Source organism: Delphinus delphis, chromosome 7 (genome assembly GCF_949987515.2).
Source record: "Delphinus delphis chromosome 7, mDelDel1.2, whole genome shotgun sequence".
NCBI lineage: Eukaryota > Metazoa > Chordata > Mammalia > Artiodactyla > Delphinidae > Delphinus > Delphinus delphis.
Window position 1 is genome coordinate 11,796,032 of NC_082689.1, and position 15,413 is coordinate 11,811,444.

The 15,413-nt window shown below is 45.9% G+C and overlaps 1 protein-coding gene across 4 annotated transcripts in view; it reads right to left on the reverse strand.

The window, feature by feature from the left end:
• Nucleotides 1-2,475: 2,475 nt before the first annotated feature.
• RHBDD1 (rhomboid domain containing 1) overlaps nucleotides 2,476-15,413 on the reverse strand; it is a 114,847-nt gene continuing 101,909 nt past the window's right edge. For all 4 annotated transcript variants that reach the window (XM_060016018.1, XM_060016016.1, XM_060016017.1 and 1 more), the window contains one exon: nucleotides 2,476-3,871. In XM_060016018.1, the coding sequence (XP_059872001.1) occupies nucleotides 3,777-3,871 (95 nt within the window). In that variant the 3' untranslated portion in view covers nucleotides 2,476-3,776. The remainder of the gene's footprint in view (nucleotides 3,872-15,413) is intronic.

A 15,413-nucleotide genomic window follows, 5' to 3' on the forward strand; every position in this document is an offset into this window, starting at 1 on the left:
GTTCCTGCCCTTGTGAAGTTTACAATCTAGAGAGAAAGACAGTCCTCTCACTGAAGGATAACTAGCAATTAATTCTAAGTGGTCTGTGGTAACTGTGATGAACACCCTATAGGAGCAGATCATTCTGGGTTGTGGTGTCTGATGGCAGGATGGGGAGAATCTGGATGGGCAGAGGGAGAGGAAAAGGTTGCTTCAGTTAAGTCACAGGGTCAGGAAAGCTCGCAGCTTGGACGGCGAGACCAGTTAGCAGCACAGACTCTGTTATGGATACGGGGGGATGAGGCTGAAGGGCTGGCTGGAGCCCCATGGTTGAGGCAAATGGGTTTGACCTTTATCCTTTGGCAACAGAGAGACAATAGAAGGTACTGAGATGGTGAGTGGCATCGCAAAAGTAGGTTTTGGAAGATAACTGGCAGCGCTGTGTAGAACTGAGTGAAGAGGTATTTTAAGTATTGAGCAATGTACTGAGAGATTTTAAGGTCCTTCTAAGCAGGGAGTCTGTGACTCTAAAATGAAAGACTAGGGGCAAAAAAAAGGAAATGACTGCAATAATCCATGGGAAGGGAAAGGAAGAGATGACAGGTTTGTTTTGTTTTGTTTTAATGACTATTTGACTCTCCCAAGATGAACTAGGACTTGGGAAGTCGGTGGCAAGTTGGCCACACCCTCTGTTTTACTGTCCTTGTTTGGTGGTGGGTCTCAGCCCTTTAACTTACTCCCCAAGCGGCGGAATGTGTGACCAATATGTAGACTGGCCCCGATTCTACAAAAACCAGCCATTTACTGTCTGGGCCTCAAAAACAGACAGCTTAAAAGCACAGAGGAGCCTTGAACAATCATGTACAACTTTGGAATCACCGGCACTAAATACTTCCAAGCTCGCAAAGAGGAAGCAATTTAACTGCTCCCTCATCTTGAGAACCAAGGAAAGATTCTGAATTAAGAGGTCTCATAAGTTGACTAACCACAACCAAAGTGTGGGGATGTTTAACAATCAGGAAATTACTATTAAAGCAAAGAAACCAAATTTAAAACCAGCTCTAAATGCTTATTTCCTATTAGAGACAGTCGAATGCACTGGCTTTTGTCTTTCTCAATCCAATTCCAGTTTTTTGGCATAACTTTGGAGATTCCTTCTTGTAGGAAAAAAAATAAGACGGATGTTGAAAATAATAAGCACTGGTTACAAGTAAGCCTATTAACTGAACAAAGTAATTATAGTAGTTTCCAAAACACCTTTACTGTTGTGCTAAGATAACCGGTTTATATTTGTAACTAAAGTGACCTTTCCCACATCTGTAAAGTTTAGTGATGTTCCACTCCATAAATAAAGACGGCGTGCATATTACAGGTACACATCTGAAATTCAGTTCTGGTGTCTTTATATCTGACAAGTGAATCAGAGCAAGGAGCTACTATTATTGGACTCAACAGCAGTAAAAATATATATATATATATACGTCCATATATAGTGGTTGGACTTTTAATGCATTGAAAAAAACACTTTGGGGAAGCTAACGTTTAATAAGCCCCTACTGGGAGCCAGGCGCCAGCCTTTGGGTGGCAGGGTTGAGGCGGAAGTGTAGAGTTAACAAGACACAGGCCTCATCCCAGAGCCATTCATAACCCGCGCTCCCATGCAGAAGGCACGTCTTTCTACAGTTGTGCACAAAAAGTCGTAGGGCAAGATATAAGCGTTATAACAGAATTACCTTTACAATGTGCTGTGAGAAGATGGCATGTTAAGAATGAGCTTACTCCGGGGCTCCCTGGTGGCGCAGTGGTTGAGAGTCCGCCTGCCGATGCAGGGGACGCGGCTTCGTGCCCCGGTCCAGGAAGATCCCACATGCCACGGAGCGGCTGGGCCCATGAGCCATGGCCGCTGAGCCTGCGCGTCCGGACTGTGCTCCGCAACGGAAGAGGCCACAGCAGTGAGAGGCCCGCGTACCTCAAAAAAAAAAAAAAGAATGAGCTTACTCCCAACAGAGGCATGGGAAACAAATTCGAAGAGTTTGGGAGAAAAGACATTTAGCTTGAACATTTAAATTTTAAAATGTTTGAAGCTACGAGACTCAGAGATACAATTCATACTCTAAACATGCTGTACGTAGCTCTATATCAATCAAAAATTAACCCAAGGAGCTCAGGTAACACGTGCCAGCTGGCAGGTCAAGGTGCTCCCAGGTCCCACGTGGTGATTTTCTTAGCTCATGTACATGCAAGTGGCAAAGCCTCTCCCAGGTCAATTCAGATTAGGAACCGGATACAAAACTGCACAGTTGGTATGCTCCAAATCTGTCAAATGTATACAAAGACTGAGAAAGCAATATCCCCAAAATGTTAACCCTGGGTACCTCTGAGTGGTGGGGATACCGGTGATTTTTTAAATCGCACATGTATTTTTTTGTATTTCTGTTTATATTGTAAATTTTATCAACGGATCCACAATACTTATTATAGAGTCCATTTTCCTGATTATATATTTCTTGATTTATTATTATATAAATCAGTTTTCCTACCGCAAAAGTAGTACACGTAACATACGTATACACACATTTTTAAAAGACAGCAATACAAAATCGTAAAAAACAGAAAGCAAACTCCTATGCACTCCACCTTCCAAAATAACCTCTGTTAACATGTGGGTACATTTCCTGCCAGATGTTCGCTTTATACATATACAAGGTATATATATTACTTTCATAATCAGAAAACTATATAAATGCCAGATAAAGCAAAACAGGAAGATCCTTTTCTGCTTCTAACTCCCTTTAAACGTAAATATCTCAGTGAAATAAGACATCAGTGATATGTGACTTTTTCCTTTTATTCATGAAACACAAGCACCAGGAAACACCTTAAGTGACTTGCAGTCTGTGGGTTTGGGGAGTGTCTTGGATGGGTGAGTAGGACAAGCGGCTGTTAACAGTGGTCAATTAAAAGGCACTTTTATGAGAAAAAAGTACTTCGTCACGAGGGATTTCTCAGTGACCAACCCACTGGTCACTACTCTGGCTGCTTTGCTGGTTAGTTCAATACAAGTTGCATCTCCGGGATGGTACATCGCCACTGGAGAGGCTGCTGGGAGCCCAACTGTGGATGCCGCCTGCTGTGTCATGGAGTGTGTAAGTGGTTTCCCATCTGAGGTCTTACTTAAGCTTTTCCAGTTACACATCCCGTGAAGGCAGAGTGATAGCATAGCAAAGCAGGTTCACTGCAACCACCATCCAGATAATGGGGGGCCCAAGGAGCCAAGGCGCTTGGGCAAGGGAGACCGGAACGACAGCCTGCGATGGTAGCCACGTCCTGTTCCTGGAAAGTCACCATGGCAACATGCCAGGAGGATGAGGGATGGCTCCCTGCTTCCTTCCAAGTCGAGCACTGAGCAGAATGAGGGCCTGATCTTCTGGGCTGGTGAACACAAACCTCTTGGCGAAGGTCACGGTCTTCAAAGACAAAACAAGGCTGAGTCAGCAGTGAGAGAAATGAGTGTGGAAACTGGACCCTAGGTGGAGACGCTGACTTCCTGTCTGCAAGAAGACAAGGCCAGGAGGTGGGCCACTCCCAGAGGGCTGTGAGCTGCATCCAACAAGCCTGGTCTCAAGATGTCAATCTGCTTGCAAATTAGACTCACAGAGGCCATAGGACGAAGGGCCACGGCAGATGTGAGCAATTGGGACGGTCATAGTGCCCTCTGCTTTTGTTCAAAACTAAGTGGGGGCTTGGGGGCAATGGTAACACAGCTGGATCACATTTGTTCACATGGCTGGGTCACCTCACTGGCCGTCGAATCTGTGAAGCCGCTTTCTCCTCATTTCTTCTTCTGGCGTGAGATGGAACCGATAGGCCGGGGTGCTATTTCTGCGATTTCCTGTAGAGAGAAAGCACAAGGGAGAATCAAGCGCTGCCCATCCACTGTCCTGACATTTACAGGGCACCGCATCCTAGGATTCCCAAGGGGGAAAAAAAGATGGCTTGGGTGTCATCTTTATATTAGCATGAAACAGAAATGTAACAAACATATTTCAGAGGTCAATACTACATTTCAACAAAAAGTAAACATTTTTAGCGAGGTCCAGTCCATGAAACTAATTTGACTCATTTTGAAACTTCTTCACAATCCTCCCATTTCTATGTTCTTTTCCATCATGTTCCACAATTTGCATCATTTAATTTCCAAAATGTCTCAAGGGCTTACTTTATTTCTTTTAATGCCCAGAAATAACTGTCACTGTCTGTAACATCCTCACCCAGTGTGCTCGTAGGGTTCTCCTATTGGGCCCTTTTCCTCCCTCTAACCTGCTGCCTCCTGTACTTCCCCAGCTGGTGGGAATCACGCCTGCCTGAAACTCACAAGCCCCCACAGGGCATCATGGCCCATAGAGCAGGGGCTGTGTTACCATAATGACCAATATCTGGGCAGGCAGACAAAAATGCAGGCATAATATTTGAAGATCATGTGGGCCATGGAAATCATCACTGAAAAGGGTTTCTCGGGGCTACAAACAGAACATATAATTTGCAGTGATATAAGCATTTCAATCACTGCATTAAAAAAACACTCTTCCAGGCACTGTAGGGGGATAATAAAGGAATAACAATAGACAGTCCTTGACCTCAAGGACCCAGAAACCTAAATCTAATGAAAGAGCTTCAATATCCTCCATGAGGCAGCCATGCAGGGCGTCACTGATGGATACATGCAAACAGTAGGTTCACGTCTAAGCATGCGGACCAGAAAGATTGCACCTTTCCCCTTCTGAGCCTCTGCTAACCTTGTAAACTCACTCTGAGAGGCCCACTCCCATCACCTCCCTCCATCGAAAGTCCTACTCGTTTTCCAACGCCCCATCCAAATCGCACTGCCCTCTGGCCACCCCCAATGGAAGAGCTCTCTCCAAATTCAAGTTCCTCAGCTTCCAGCACCTTCCTCTCAGTGGTCCGCATACAACAGTCACCACATCCCACAAGACAGGGCAGCCACTATGCATACCGCTGCTCTCTGCTACTGGAATCACAAGCTCTCAAATGGCAGGGAACATTTCTGATGCTTCTCTCTGCTCCCCAGTGCCCGGTACAGCCCCGCACACACAGAAGCTGTTCAAGAAAAATAAGGGCCTGACTCAGCGGCACATGCCTATGACTTCCAAAGGTATATGTTACGGCCAGACCACCACATTCAACGTTGCCCTCTGCGGTTCTGACACAACTGACTCTGGAAGCCCTGGCCTAGCTGGGAAGGGTGGATGGGCAAGAGGGTCAGAGCCAGGAGGGAAAACAAGTGAACAGTTGACCCCACCCGCTCTCGCTCCAAGCGTGGTACCTTGTCGGAGACGCTGACAGGTAATATATTGACATGGTGGTTGTTAAGACAATGATGAAAAGATGTTAGAGAAAGTGTGAAACTAGGAGTCAGTTTGCTAAGCCACCACTAGAATTTCAGTTGTCAGACAATGAGAACTTTCTAAAAAGGCAGTCAAAAGCAACCCCTTTTTACATTTTTTCCCCCACAGTGATAGAGACCCCAACACTTACCCATGTCTGATTGTCCTTTCCTTTTGAGACGTGAGGGAATTACCCCTGCTGGACCCCTTGTAACATTTCCTGACTAGTCCACCCAGAAGTGATCCTGGTGGGCCAAGCCCGGCACTCACTCTCGCTGGGTAAACTCCACTTGGAGGTTTTTTGATAAGTGAAGTATATGTCATTTTACCAACTTTCACTAAAGATGCTGTTCAAACATGTAAGACTTTTACCATAAAGATTTTATGAATACTATAAGATTCAAAGTTTTACTGGATATGGTTTTCACCACATACATTTGTAAAGGAATTTCTCTCTGTTCAAAGTGGTAAACACTTTGAAATTACAGAGAAACTCATGAATCCAATTACCATTAGTTTATTGCTTAAAAGTGCTTTATACAATGAGCTCCAACTCCTGCTTTCCTTTTAACGGTTGTTTTTAACAAGTCCATTCTTAATTGTACTTATGAGCGCGGGCCAGTGTGTGACAGCCCATTCCAGCTGGGCAGGGAACTGGGAGGCCTGGCTGTGGGCGGAGTTAGAAGCAAGCTCAACGTGGCATCTTGACTCCAGGCCACAGGGCACGAGCCCATAGATGCTGAAAGATGCTCAGACTCCCAAAGGGAATCACAGTGTCCAAGAGGAAAAGCCTGTTCCATAAACGGAAATGCAGGGAGGAATCAGAGGGGGCAGACTGTGAAGGTTCTGGGGGTTCAGCTCTCAAAATGGCCAGCCGGCACAAATGCTCTCTAGACCCATGCTCGGGGCATTTAAGGAGAACCACGGCTGGGCCAACAGAAGAAATGCCACGTGCTGAAGTAGAAAACTCACATTAAGAGAGGAACAATAATCACTCTTTCACAAGAGCCTTTTTTTTCTTTTTTTTTTTGCAGTACGCGGGCCTCTCACTGCTGTGGCCTCTCCCGTTGCGGAGCACAGGCTCCGGACGCGCAGGCTCAGCGGCCATGGCTCACGGGCCCAGCCGCTCCGCGGCAATGTGGGATCTTCCCGGACCGGGGCACGAACCCGCGTCCCCTGCATCGGCAGGCGGACTCCCAACCACCACGCCACCAGGGAAGCCCCACAAGAGCCTTTTAAGATATCCAATTTGAATTAGCTTTTACTCCCAATTTCATGATGCCAATTTTACAGATGAAAAAAACTGAGGCTCAGGGAGTGTTAGGGACACACCTAAGGTCACAAAGCTAGCGTGAAGGCAAGCAAAAACTTGCACCTATCGGTCTTCCGGCTGCAGTTCTAGCTCTCCTCCTCTTCCACAGCCCCACACTGCCGATCCTACTAACATGCCGAGTATGTTATCACATCCCTTCGCTGTGCCTCATCCTCCTGCCAGAACCCAGAGGGTCCCTTTCCTTCACGGATATGCAGGGAGCTCACTGTTATCTGAAAATAGAAAAAGAAGAAGATCCAGCCTAAGCTCTCAAATCGACTGGGCTGTGCTGTCATCACAGATGTGACTACAAAGTTCCCGCACTGGGTCCCCTTAAATTCTACTGACTACTAGAGTGGTTTGGGTTTTTAGGACCCCTGGAAAGGCCTTGTGTATAGCAACAAAACAACAATAATGACAACGCCTGATGTGGATGTTTTATGGGTATTTTAAATCCTTCAAACTCAGTGTTTCTGTTAACATCAAAGCCACCTGACTGTCTGCAGAATGATTTAACTGCTTCATTTCAGCCTTTGAACTGCATTCTTCTTGCTGGTAGTTAGTTTTCTTGGCAAGTTTTCAAGACTAAATTAACCTGTGATATGTTGACGGCAGTTATGTATTTGATGTCAGTCAGCCAACCCCCCGACCCTGTTCGTCACATCTGTGCTCTGGGTCAGTGCCACACTGGGGACCAGGCCTCCAGCTCCTCCCCTCTGCCTCAGCTAAGCTCTGTCTTCCAATTCTCCACCTTGTCATTTATTTTTAAACCATTTCTATATTTTCCGCTTGTGTCACATGACCTATTATTTCTCTCCTTAGCCTCCAGGACCCTCTGCAGGCATTTCTCAAAGGGTCTAAGAAATGCGCTTTCCACATCTACCTATATTTATTAAGCACACAGAAAAGGATCTGGATGGGCCTCAGCTAGACGGCAAAAGGAGAAGAGGTCCCCATGGGTATATTGGAAAAAGTGTTGCTAGGAAAATGGGAGATGCTTCCGGCCCTGCCTGGAACTAGAGAGGACACCCCAGACAAGTCTTCATTCCGGCAGGCTCTGGTTGGTTCACTTGTCAGGGGAGAGGGTGCAGAACAAGGTGGCTGCCAGGGTCCTTGCCGTGACTCTGGAGTCTGATGACTGGGATAAAATCCTGACTCTTCCACTTACAGCTACACATCCTTGAGCAAGTAGGTTACCTTCACGCGGCCTTAGTTTCCTTACCTATAAAATGCAAATAGTAACAGTAGCTCCTTTGCTGGACTGTTGAGAGAATAAGAGAGGATGCATATAAAATGCTTAGCTGAGTGCCAGCAGTGCAGTTAATGCCTGATGAGCACTGGATGTCAGGACTTCTAACCTCTAACATCACTGAGAACCATATGGGTTAAATGGCTACCTGTTCATATCACTGGCTAAAAGACAGATACCAAATAAAATGACCAAAGACTTCTTAAAAGATAGAGCCCAATTCTGTTTGAGGACCAGTTGGCAGTGTTTTGTACAAAGTGTGGAGTCACTACTTACTAAATACTTGTCCTCTAAGAGACAGATACGAAAAAGGTAATTCACAACCACCACATGCCAGCACACTTTTGTGACTTTCGGGCACTGCGAAAACTGGAGAGCCCAGCTGAGACCTCTTTTCTCCACTGAGTTAAATCATGCATTGAACATTTACAGGTCTGGGTGAAACAGCCTTGCTCTGATGAACTTGGTACAGAACATTAGTATTTATGAGCCTTGCTTCTATGGTCCTGTAAATGGAGGTCAGCCCTCAATTTTACTCAAAGAAACAGTGAGCATGCTTCAAAGGACCTCAGGAGCAGTGCCTAGTTTAAGAAGATTTGGCTCAATTATAGCACCAGTAGTGAGATCATAAGATTTATTGATTTGTGGTTCTTGATGGAAAAATTTTCAGTTCTCTACCCTTATGTATAATGCAGTAACCTCTGCATTTTACATCTAAGAGAGGAGAAGCAATTTCATCCACATAAGAATTGCTAAAAAGAATGCCATGAGTTGATGGCCATTTCCCCTACTGTTCGCCAGCCCTGTAAATAGAGATGTTTAATTTGCTGTATTCATAGGTCCTGCCCGTGATCTGACGAGCCCTCTATGCCATTCAGTGAAATTATACTAAAGTGAAGCCTCAAGATGGCTTATCTTTCCCTTAAATTGGGGACCTATGGAGGCAATCACTTAAAAAAATTTTTTTTTTAAACCAAGAAACCTCTAAATATTCCTGTACTCTCTGGGATTGCTTTTGTCAAATGAGGGCAACAGCATGGGACCCATATTCTCTCTTTCAAAAATGCTACTTTATTAGAATTCCATGAATTCTAAAGCTTCCAAAATGTCTTTTGACAGGACAGTTGCTAAGTCATTTACTATGACCAAAAAGGCCTGGAAGGAACCCCAAGCCCAACAATTAGCAAGATATTCTTTTAAAGTAGGAGGTGCCCAAGGACAATACGAGCACTTTCCTTTTTGAGGCACTAATTATAATGATCTATCATCTATCCATCCGTCCATTGCTTTAAAAAGAGTTTGAGGGCTTCCCTGGTGGCGCAGTGGTTGAGAGTCCGCCTGCCGATGCAGGGGACACGGGTTCGTGCCCTGGTCCGGGAAGATCCCACATGCCGCGGAGCGGCTGGGCCCGTGAGCCATGGCCTCTGAGCCTGTGCGTCTGGAGCCTGTGCTCCGCAACGGGAGAGGCCACAGCAGTGACAGGACCGCGTACCGCAAAAAAAAAAAAAAAAAAAAAAAGAGTTTGAAATTCACCTAAAAATCTCGTAACTTTCATACAGGTGGAAGTTAGATTATGGTTTACAATAAAGGTAACATTTAGATGTGATTTGAGAGAGAAAAATTCACATTTCCACTCCTCAACTGATCAAATCAACAGTGGTGGGATTTCTTAGTTCTGAAACAGTATCTGGAATCCCCAAATGAGAAGCTCTGAATGGAAATCAACTCAGTTGCTACTTTCCCTGTTGTACTTTTCTCTCTGTTCTAGTTGGTTAATTTGGGGGACCATTAATGGACACAACTGACTTCAAATCAACAGGCTTCAAAATCAAGTTAAGTTGATAATTATAATCAACTTAATAACCCAGTTAGCAATTCGAGTAACCTAAAATATTGGGTCCACTCTGTCAGATCTAGAGTTTTTTTTTGCAATATCGAGAACACATGGTATGACCTCTAGAACAAAAAGTGAAAGTCCGAGAGGAGACAATAAATGTTTGCTGGGCAATTGCTACATGCTCACTCTACTTTACTCTCCCTTCCTTTTAAAAAGTGTACAACTTTATTAATTTCCATGCACTGAACACATGGGACCAACATCCAGACCAAAATACAGTATTTCCAGCACTCACAAGCCTCCATGGGCTCCCTTCCGGAAGCGGTCCACTGACTTCTTACAGCAGAGATTCATTTTGTCTACTTTTGTCCATAAATGGATTCATATAATATGTACCTTTTGTGGGTTGTTTCATTTTACATTATGTTTGTGAGACTCACCATATTGCTGTATGTGGTTTCTATTCTACTTATCCTTCTGAGTAGAATTTCCTTGTCTGTTTTATAGAAAGAAGAATGGAGGCTTAAAGATTTCAAGGAACTTACCAAGGCCACACAGCTGGTCAGGGACTGAGGCAAGAGTCACACCTAGATCCCTTTCTACTCTGCTCCAGACATGAGGTGTGTTAGTTGTCTTCCTTAACCCCAAAACCAGAATCTGTAAACCCGAACAATACTATTCCTTTCAACTTGATTTGGAAGCAGGATCTGTTTAAAAAGCAGCAGGAAATTTTACCTTCTGCTTTAGATAAGGTTCACTGCAAACAGTAAGATCTTCTGGATAACAAAGTATCTAGAATTAGGATCTCCCTTGACAAGGTTTTAGCAAGAGGCCCAGTTGCAAAAGTCAGCCTTGGTGATTAACTATATCATGTATTTTCTAAACAGAGAACAGCTTATAAATTCTTACAGAAATAACTCTCGATGGGCTGGAGGGGCAGCAAAAAGAGAGGCTGAGGAGAAGAGGGTCTTCCATTAGGAACCACTGTAACATGAAGCACATATTTCTTTAAACAAATGGATGCAGATTTTATCTATCTATCTATGGCTGTGTTGGGTCTTTGTTGCTGCGTGTGGGCTTCTCTTTGTGGTGGCTTCTCTGGTTGCAGACCACAGGCACTAGGTGCACAGGCTTCAATAGTTGCAGCACGTGGGCTCAGTAGTTGTGGCACACGGGCTTAGTTGCTCCACGGCATGTGGGATCTTCCCGAGCAGGGATCGAACCCGTGTCCCCTGCATTGGCAGGTGGATTCTTAACCACTGAGCCATCAGGGAAGCCCAGATGCAAATTTTAATACTAAAGGGATTTTCCATTTTTAAAAATCAATCTGTCTTAAATCCCTTCACAATTCTGTCACCACCTTAACACTTTATCAAGAGGGATTTAAATGAGATTAGGAATGATTTTCAAGCACCTTTTATATACATTTAATGGCTTTAGGATGTTTCAAATTTTCTTTGATGTAAAACAGCTTGCCTTTTGGCCAGCAATCTGAAGGTGCCTCAGATGGAGTTTACCCAATCACATCAGCTGATTCTGGAAACTGAGAAGAGGTTGACTATCTCCTCTGGAGGAACAGCCTTCCCACTTCCATATAATTTGGGGCTGTACCTTTTTTCTTTTTTTCTTTAAATTCAAAATCACCTACTGATATCTACTGGACAGATATAAGAAAATTCTTGGAAAACTAGATGCAGGGCTCCCTTTGCTTCCATATTCTCATTGCCTAGTACCCACGAGGGCCTACGTGCCTGGCTCGGACAGCAGAGAGAAACCAGACAAGGGCCCTGCCTGGAGGGAGAGATTTGAGAACATATTTTACAACAGAAAAGAGAAAACTGAAAGTAGAATGAGGAAGTCTTTTGTCGGCAGGGAGTTCTGATGGAAAAAAAAAAAATATATATATATATATATATATATACACACACACACACACACACACACACAAACACACACATAAGTACGGACAAAGCTAGAAAAAAGATGAAGACCCTTTGGACTATTAAAATCCCACACTCCTCTCTGAAGCTCCAGGGCCAATGTGCCTGACTGGCCCAGGACAGGCAGCTGCGGCCTGGGGCCTCTCCTGATGTTTCTGATAGAGATCCCATACCTGCCCGCAAACAGGGCCCTAGCAGGACACCCCCAGAGAGGGCCGCTGCCCTGTACCTCCCGCCTGGCCTGCATCGTTGTTGGACTTGGACCCTCCAACCTTAAAGGATTCCCGAGGTCCAAATGTCTACCTGCTCAAATCTCTGACCTCTCCGGCTCCTGGCCCTTTATCAGCTCTGACCCTCTGATCGTCATCTCTTAGACAGAGGAGGCCTTCCACTGCCTTTTTATGGCTGGATTTCCTGATGATGTTAAGATGGGGCCACGGTGGCGGGGGCAGGGGAAGGACAAGCAGGATGGAACTTCTAGCCTTTTCCTCAGAGCCTGGATACCACCCCTCCTCTTGCTTCTTGATCATGGGGTTATCTTTGAGTAAGTTTTAATTTAAGTATTTTCTAAATTTAATTATCTTTGAGTAAGTTTTAATTTTTTTTTTTTTAGGAGAGGGAAGTGGGTAAGAGATTATTTAAACTATAATAAATTGAGCTCAAAGAGATGTAAAATTGCGTCTTCCCGAGACCCACTGGGTTCCAGCCCTGGTGCCTGCCACTTGCTAAGGCATCATCGTAAAAGAGTGGCTGCGGCTGAATTCTCCCCTTGCTGGCCTTTAGCAGCCCCGTCCCATGAGCACAGTTTCCATAGAACAGCAACCAACTGGCCGGTGAAGGCAGGAGTCAGAGCTAGGCTCCCAGTTTTCAGTAGCTCAGATGCAAGAGGTTTGGGCAAAGCCAGGCAGTCTTGGAGACTCTATGAACGGGACAGCTGTCTGGTTTGCTGCTGTGATTCCTAAACTTTCATATGCACAATAATGGAGAACTTGTTAAAAACGCAGATTTACTAGATCCTACAGCCAGAGATTCTTACGCATCAACTGGTTGGAGAGCAGGAAGGTGCATTTTAATGAAAACCCACCCTGGCGGCGTTTCTGCTGCAGACAGTGTATCAGATCACTGAGAATCACTGGGGGAAAAGAACACACTTCGCTGGATGTGGGTCTGCATCTGGCTCCACGAGGACCCTGGACGAGGCACTTCTCCCTGGGCCTCGGGCTCCTCATCTGTGCAATGACGGGTGCTGGATTGGACATTTTAGACCTCCGCACAGAGGTGCAACATCCGCGGCTGTTCGCTTCTCAGTGAGCCATCAGGGTTGGCTGGCCTAAGAAGGCAGGGTGCAGATGGGCCACACCAGCAGCCTGCGTCCTCCACTGCCTGCAGTCCGGGCAGCTACTCTGCCTGCCTGGCCATGACTTCTGACAGCTGGGCCGAGAACTGGCCATGCTGTGCTTCTTGGCAACTTCCTCCAACTAATTTGATCTAATTCAGTGTCCCTCCATGCCCCAACGTTTTAATTTTTAATAAACTTTTGTTTTGTTTTTTTGTTTTTTGTTTTGCGGTACGCGGGCCTCTCACTGTTGTGGCCTCTCCTGTTGCAGAGCACAGGCTCCGGACCTGCAGGCTCAGCGGCCATGGCTCACGGGCCCAGCCACTCCGCGGCATGTGGGATCTTCCCGGACCGGGGCACGAACCCGTGTCCCCTCCATCGGCAGGCGGACTCTCAACCACTGCGCCACCAGGGAAGCCCTAAACTCTTTATTTTGGAATAATTTTAGATTTAAAGAAAGTTACAAAGGCAATACAGCCAAACATCTTACATTATCATGATCTAGTCAAAATCAACCACTTACAGGGATGGGTGCGCTACTATTAATGAAATTCCAGACTCCACTTGGATTTCACCCGTTTTTCCACTAATTTCCCTTCTCTGTTCCCTTCTCTGTTTCACCAGTTTTGCCACTAATTTCCCAACTAAAGCCAACAGTCCATTTAGTTGTCAGGTCTCCTTAGTCTCTTCAGGTCTGTGGTACCGTCTCAGTCTTTTCTTATTTCCTGTGACCTTGACAGTCCTGCGCAGCGCCAGCCTACAGCAGAACGTCCCTCAGTTTGGTTTGTCTGATGCTTTTCCTCATCATTACTCTGGGGTTAGGGTTTTGGGAAGAAGACCGCGGAGGAGAAGTGCCCTTCCCATCCGATCGTATGACTTATCACTGGTGATGTAACCGCGAGCACTGGGTTAAGGAGTGTTTGCCAGGTTCTTCCACTTTTAAAATTTTTTGATGAGCTCCAAGGCAATGAAGCTTTAACTCTCATCACCAAGAGTTACCTGGATAAACTGGAATAGGTAGAAGTGGGTCCCTCACGCAGCCTCTGTCACTCTCCCTGCTTGAGGATGAGCAGGTACAGGGGGGTCACCCCTGACCGTCACTGAATTCAGGTTCTCCAGCACAGAGGTGAGCGCGTGCATCGCCAGGACAGCGCTTTGAGAGTTTCCGATCTGGCAGGCTTGGCATGGAGCCCAGGCTACCGTATTTTAATGAGTTCCCAGGTGATTCGGAGCTACACTAGCTTTTTAGAATCAGCTCGGATTTTTTTTTTTTTTTTTCAACTGAAAATCTCCACCCTGGGTTTCACGCCAGTATTTACACTTGCCGGCAGGTGGAGCCAGAGGCTCATGACTCAATCTGCTGAAGAAAACTAGGACAAATTCCAGTCAACAAAGCATTCCGCACTGTAAGCAGAATTAGGGTTATTTTGAAACAGATGGGCTCTACAGAAGCCGTTGCACTGAATATTATGCAGTTGTTTATTGTCTAGATGGTCTGAAACCCGGGGACTATTCGCCAGCATCTAGCAGTTTCTGTGTCATATCAGGTTTCTTCCAGCGCAGAGGAGACTGACAAGACCCTGGGAGACAGATGTGGTTATGGGTACGGATGTGGATACAGTATTTTAACCAGCTCTGAACTCGGGATTTACTCCTGCTACGGTGCATACTGCCTTGCATGGCTGAGTGCATCTTCCTGGAACGATCAGGATCCCTCTAACTCCACATCAGAAGAGTAGATACAATAGATACATTTGGATACAATAGATACAAATAGGTACAATCTGTGACGATAAGACACCAAATCCCGGTTGCAGTAATTCTAAAACTGCTTTACTTAAGCCTAATCAAAGTGGTCTGTTTCCTGGTTTACATTTTTACCCACACGCCCACTTACACTTGCCCCCATCCTCTTTCCTTCTGCCCCTCTCCTGTGCTACCCCAGCTGGCATTAGCAGGGAGGAAGCAAGGGCAAGGAAGGCCAGCTAGCACGCACTTGACTGTGCCTGATGCACTGGTCCACAGTGGGCAGGACCAGGGCTTACAAACGGAGTGTTCTGTGAGTCCTGGAAATCTACAATGGCCTCCAAGCGCCAACGGTTCCTCCGTAGAGAATGTTTTCAGTTCCTTGGCCTGGGATCCCAGGCACTCAGCTGCTGCTGTGCTGGTCAGCCTGGGATCAGAGAGGCCGTGAAGGCGTCTCTGAGGTTGGCAGCTTGGGGACGGGTGGTTCAGCAGGTTCTGCTGTCTCTGTGCTGGACAGACCCTCAGTCACCTGAGGGGCGCACAGACGTGCTTCCTGGTGGATAAGGCCCTGCTGTAAGCAGTGGGTTCGTAACTGCCTGGCACAGTGGC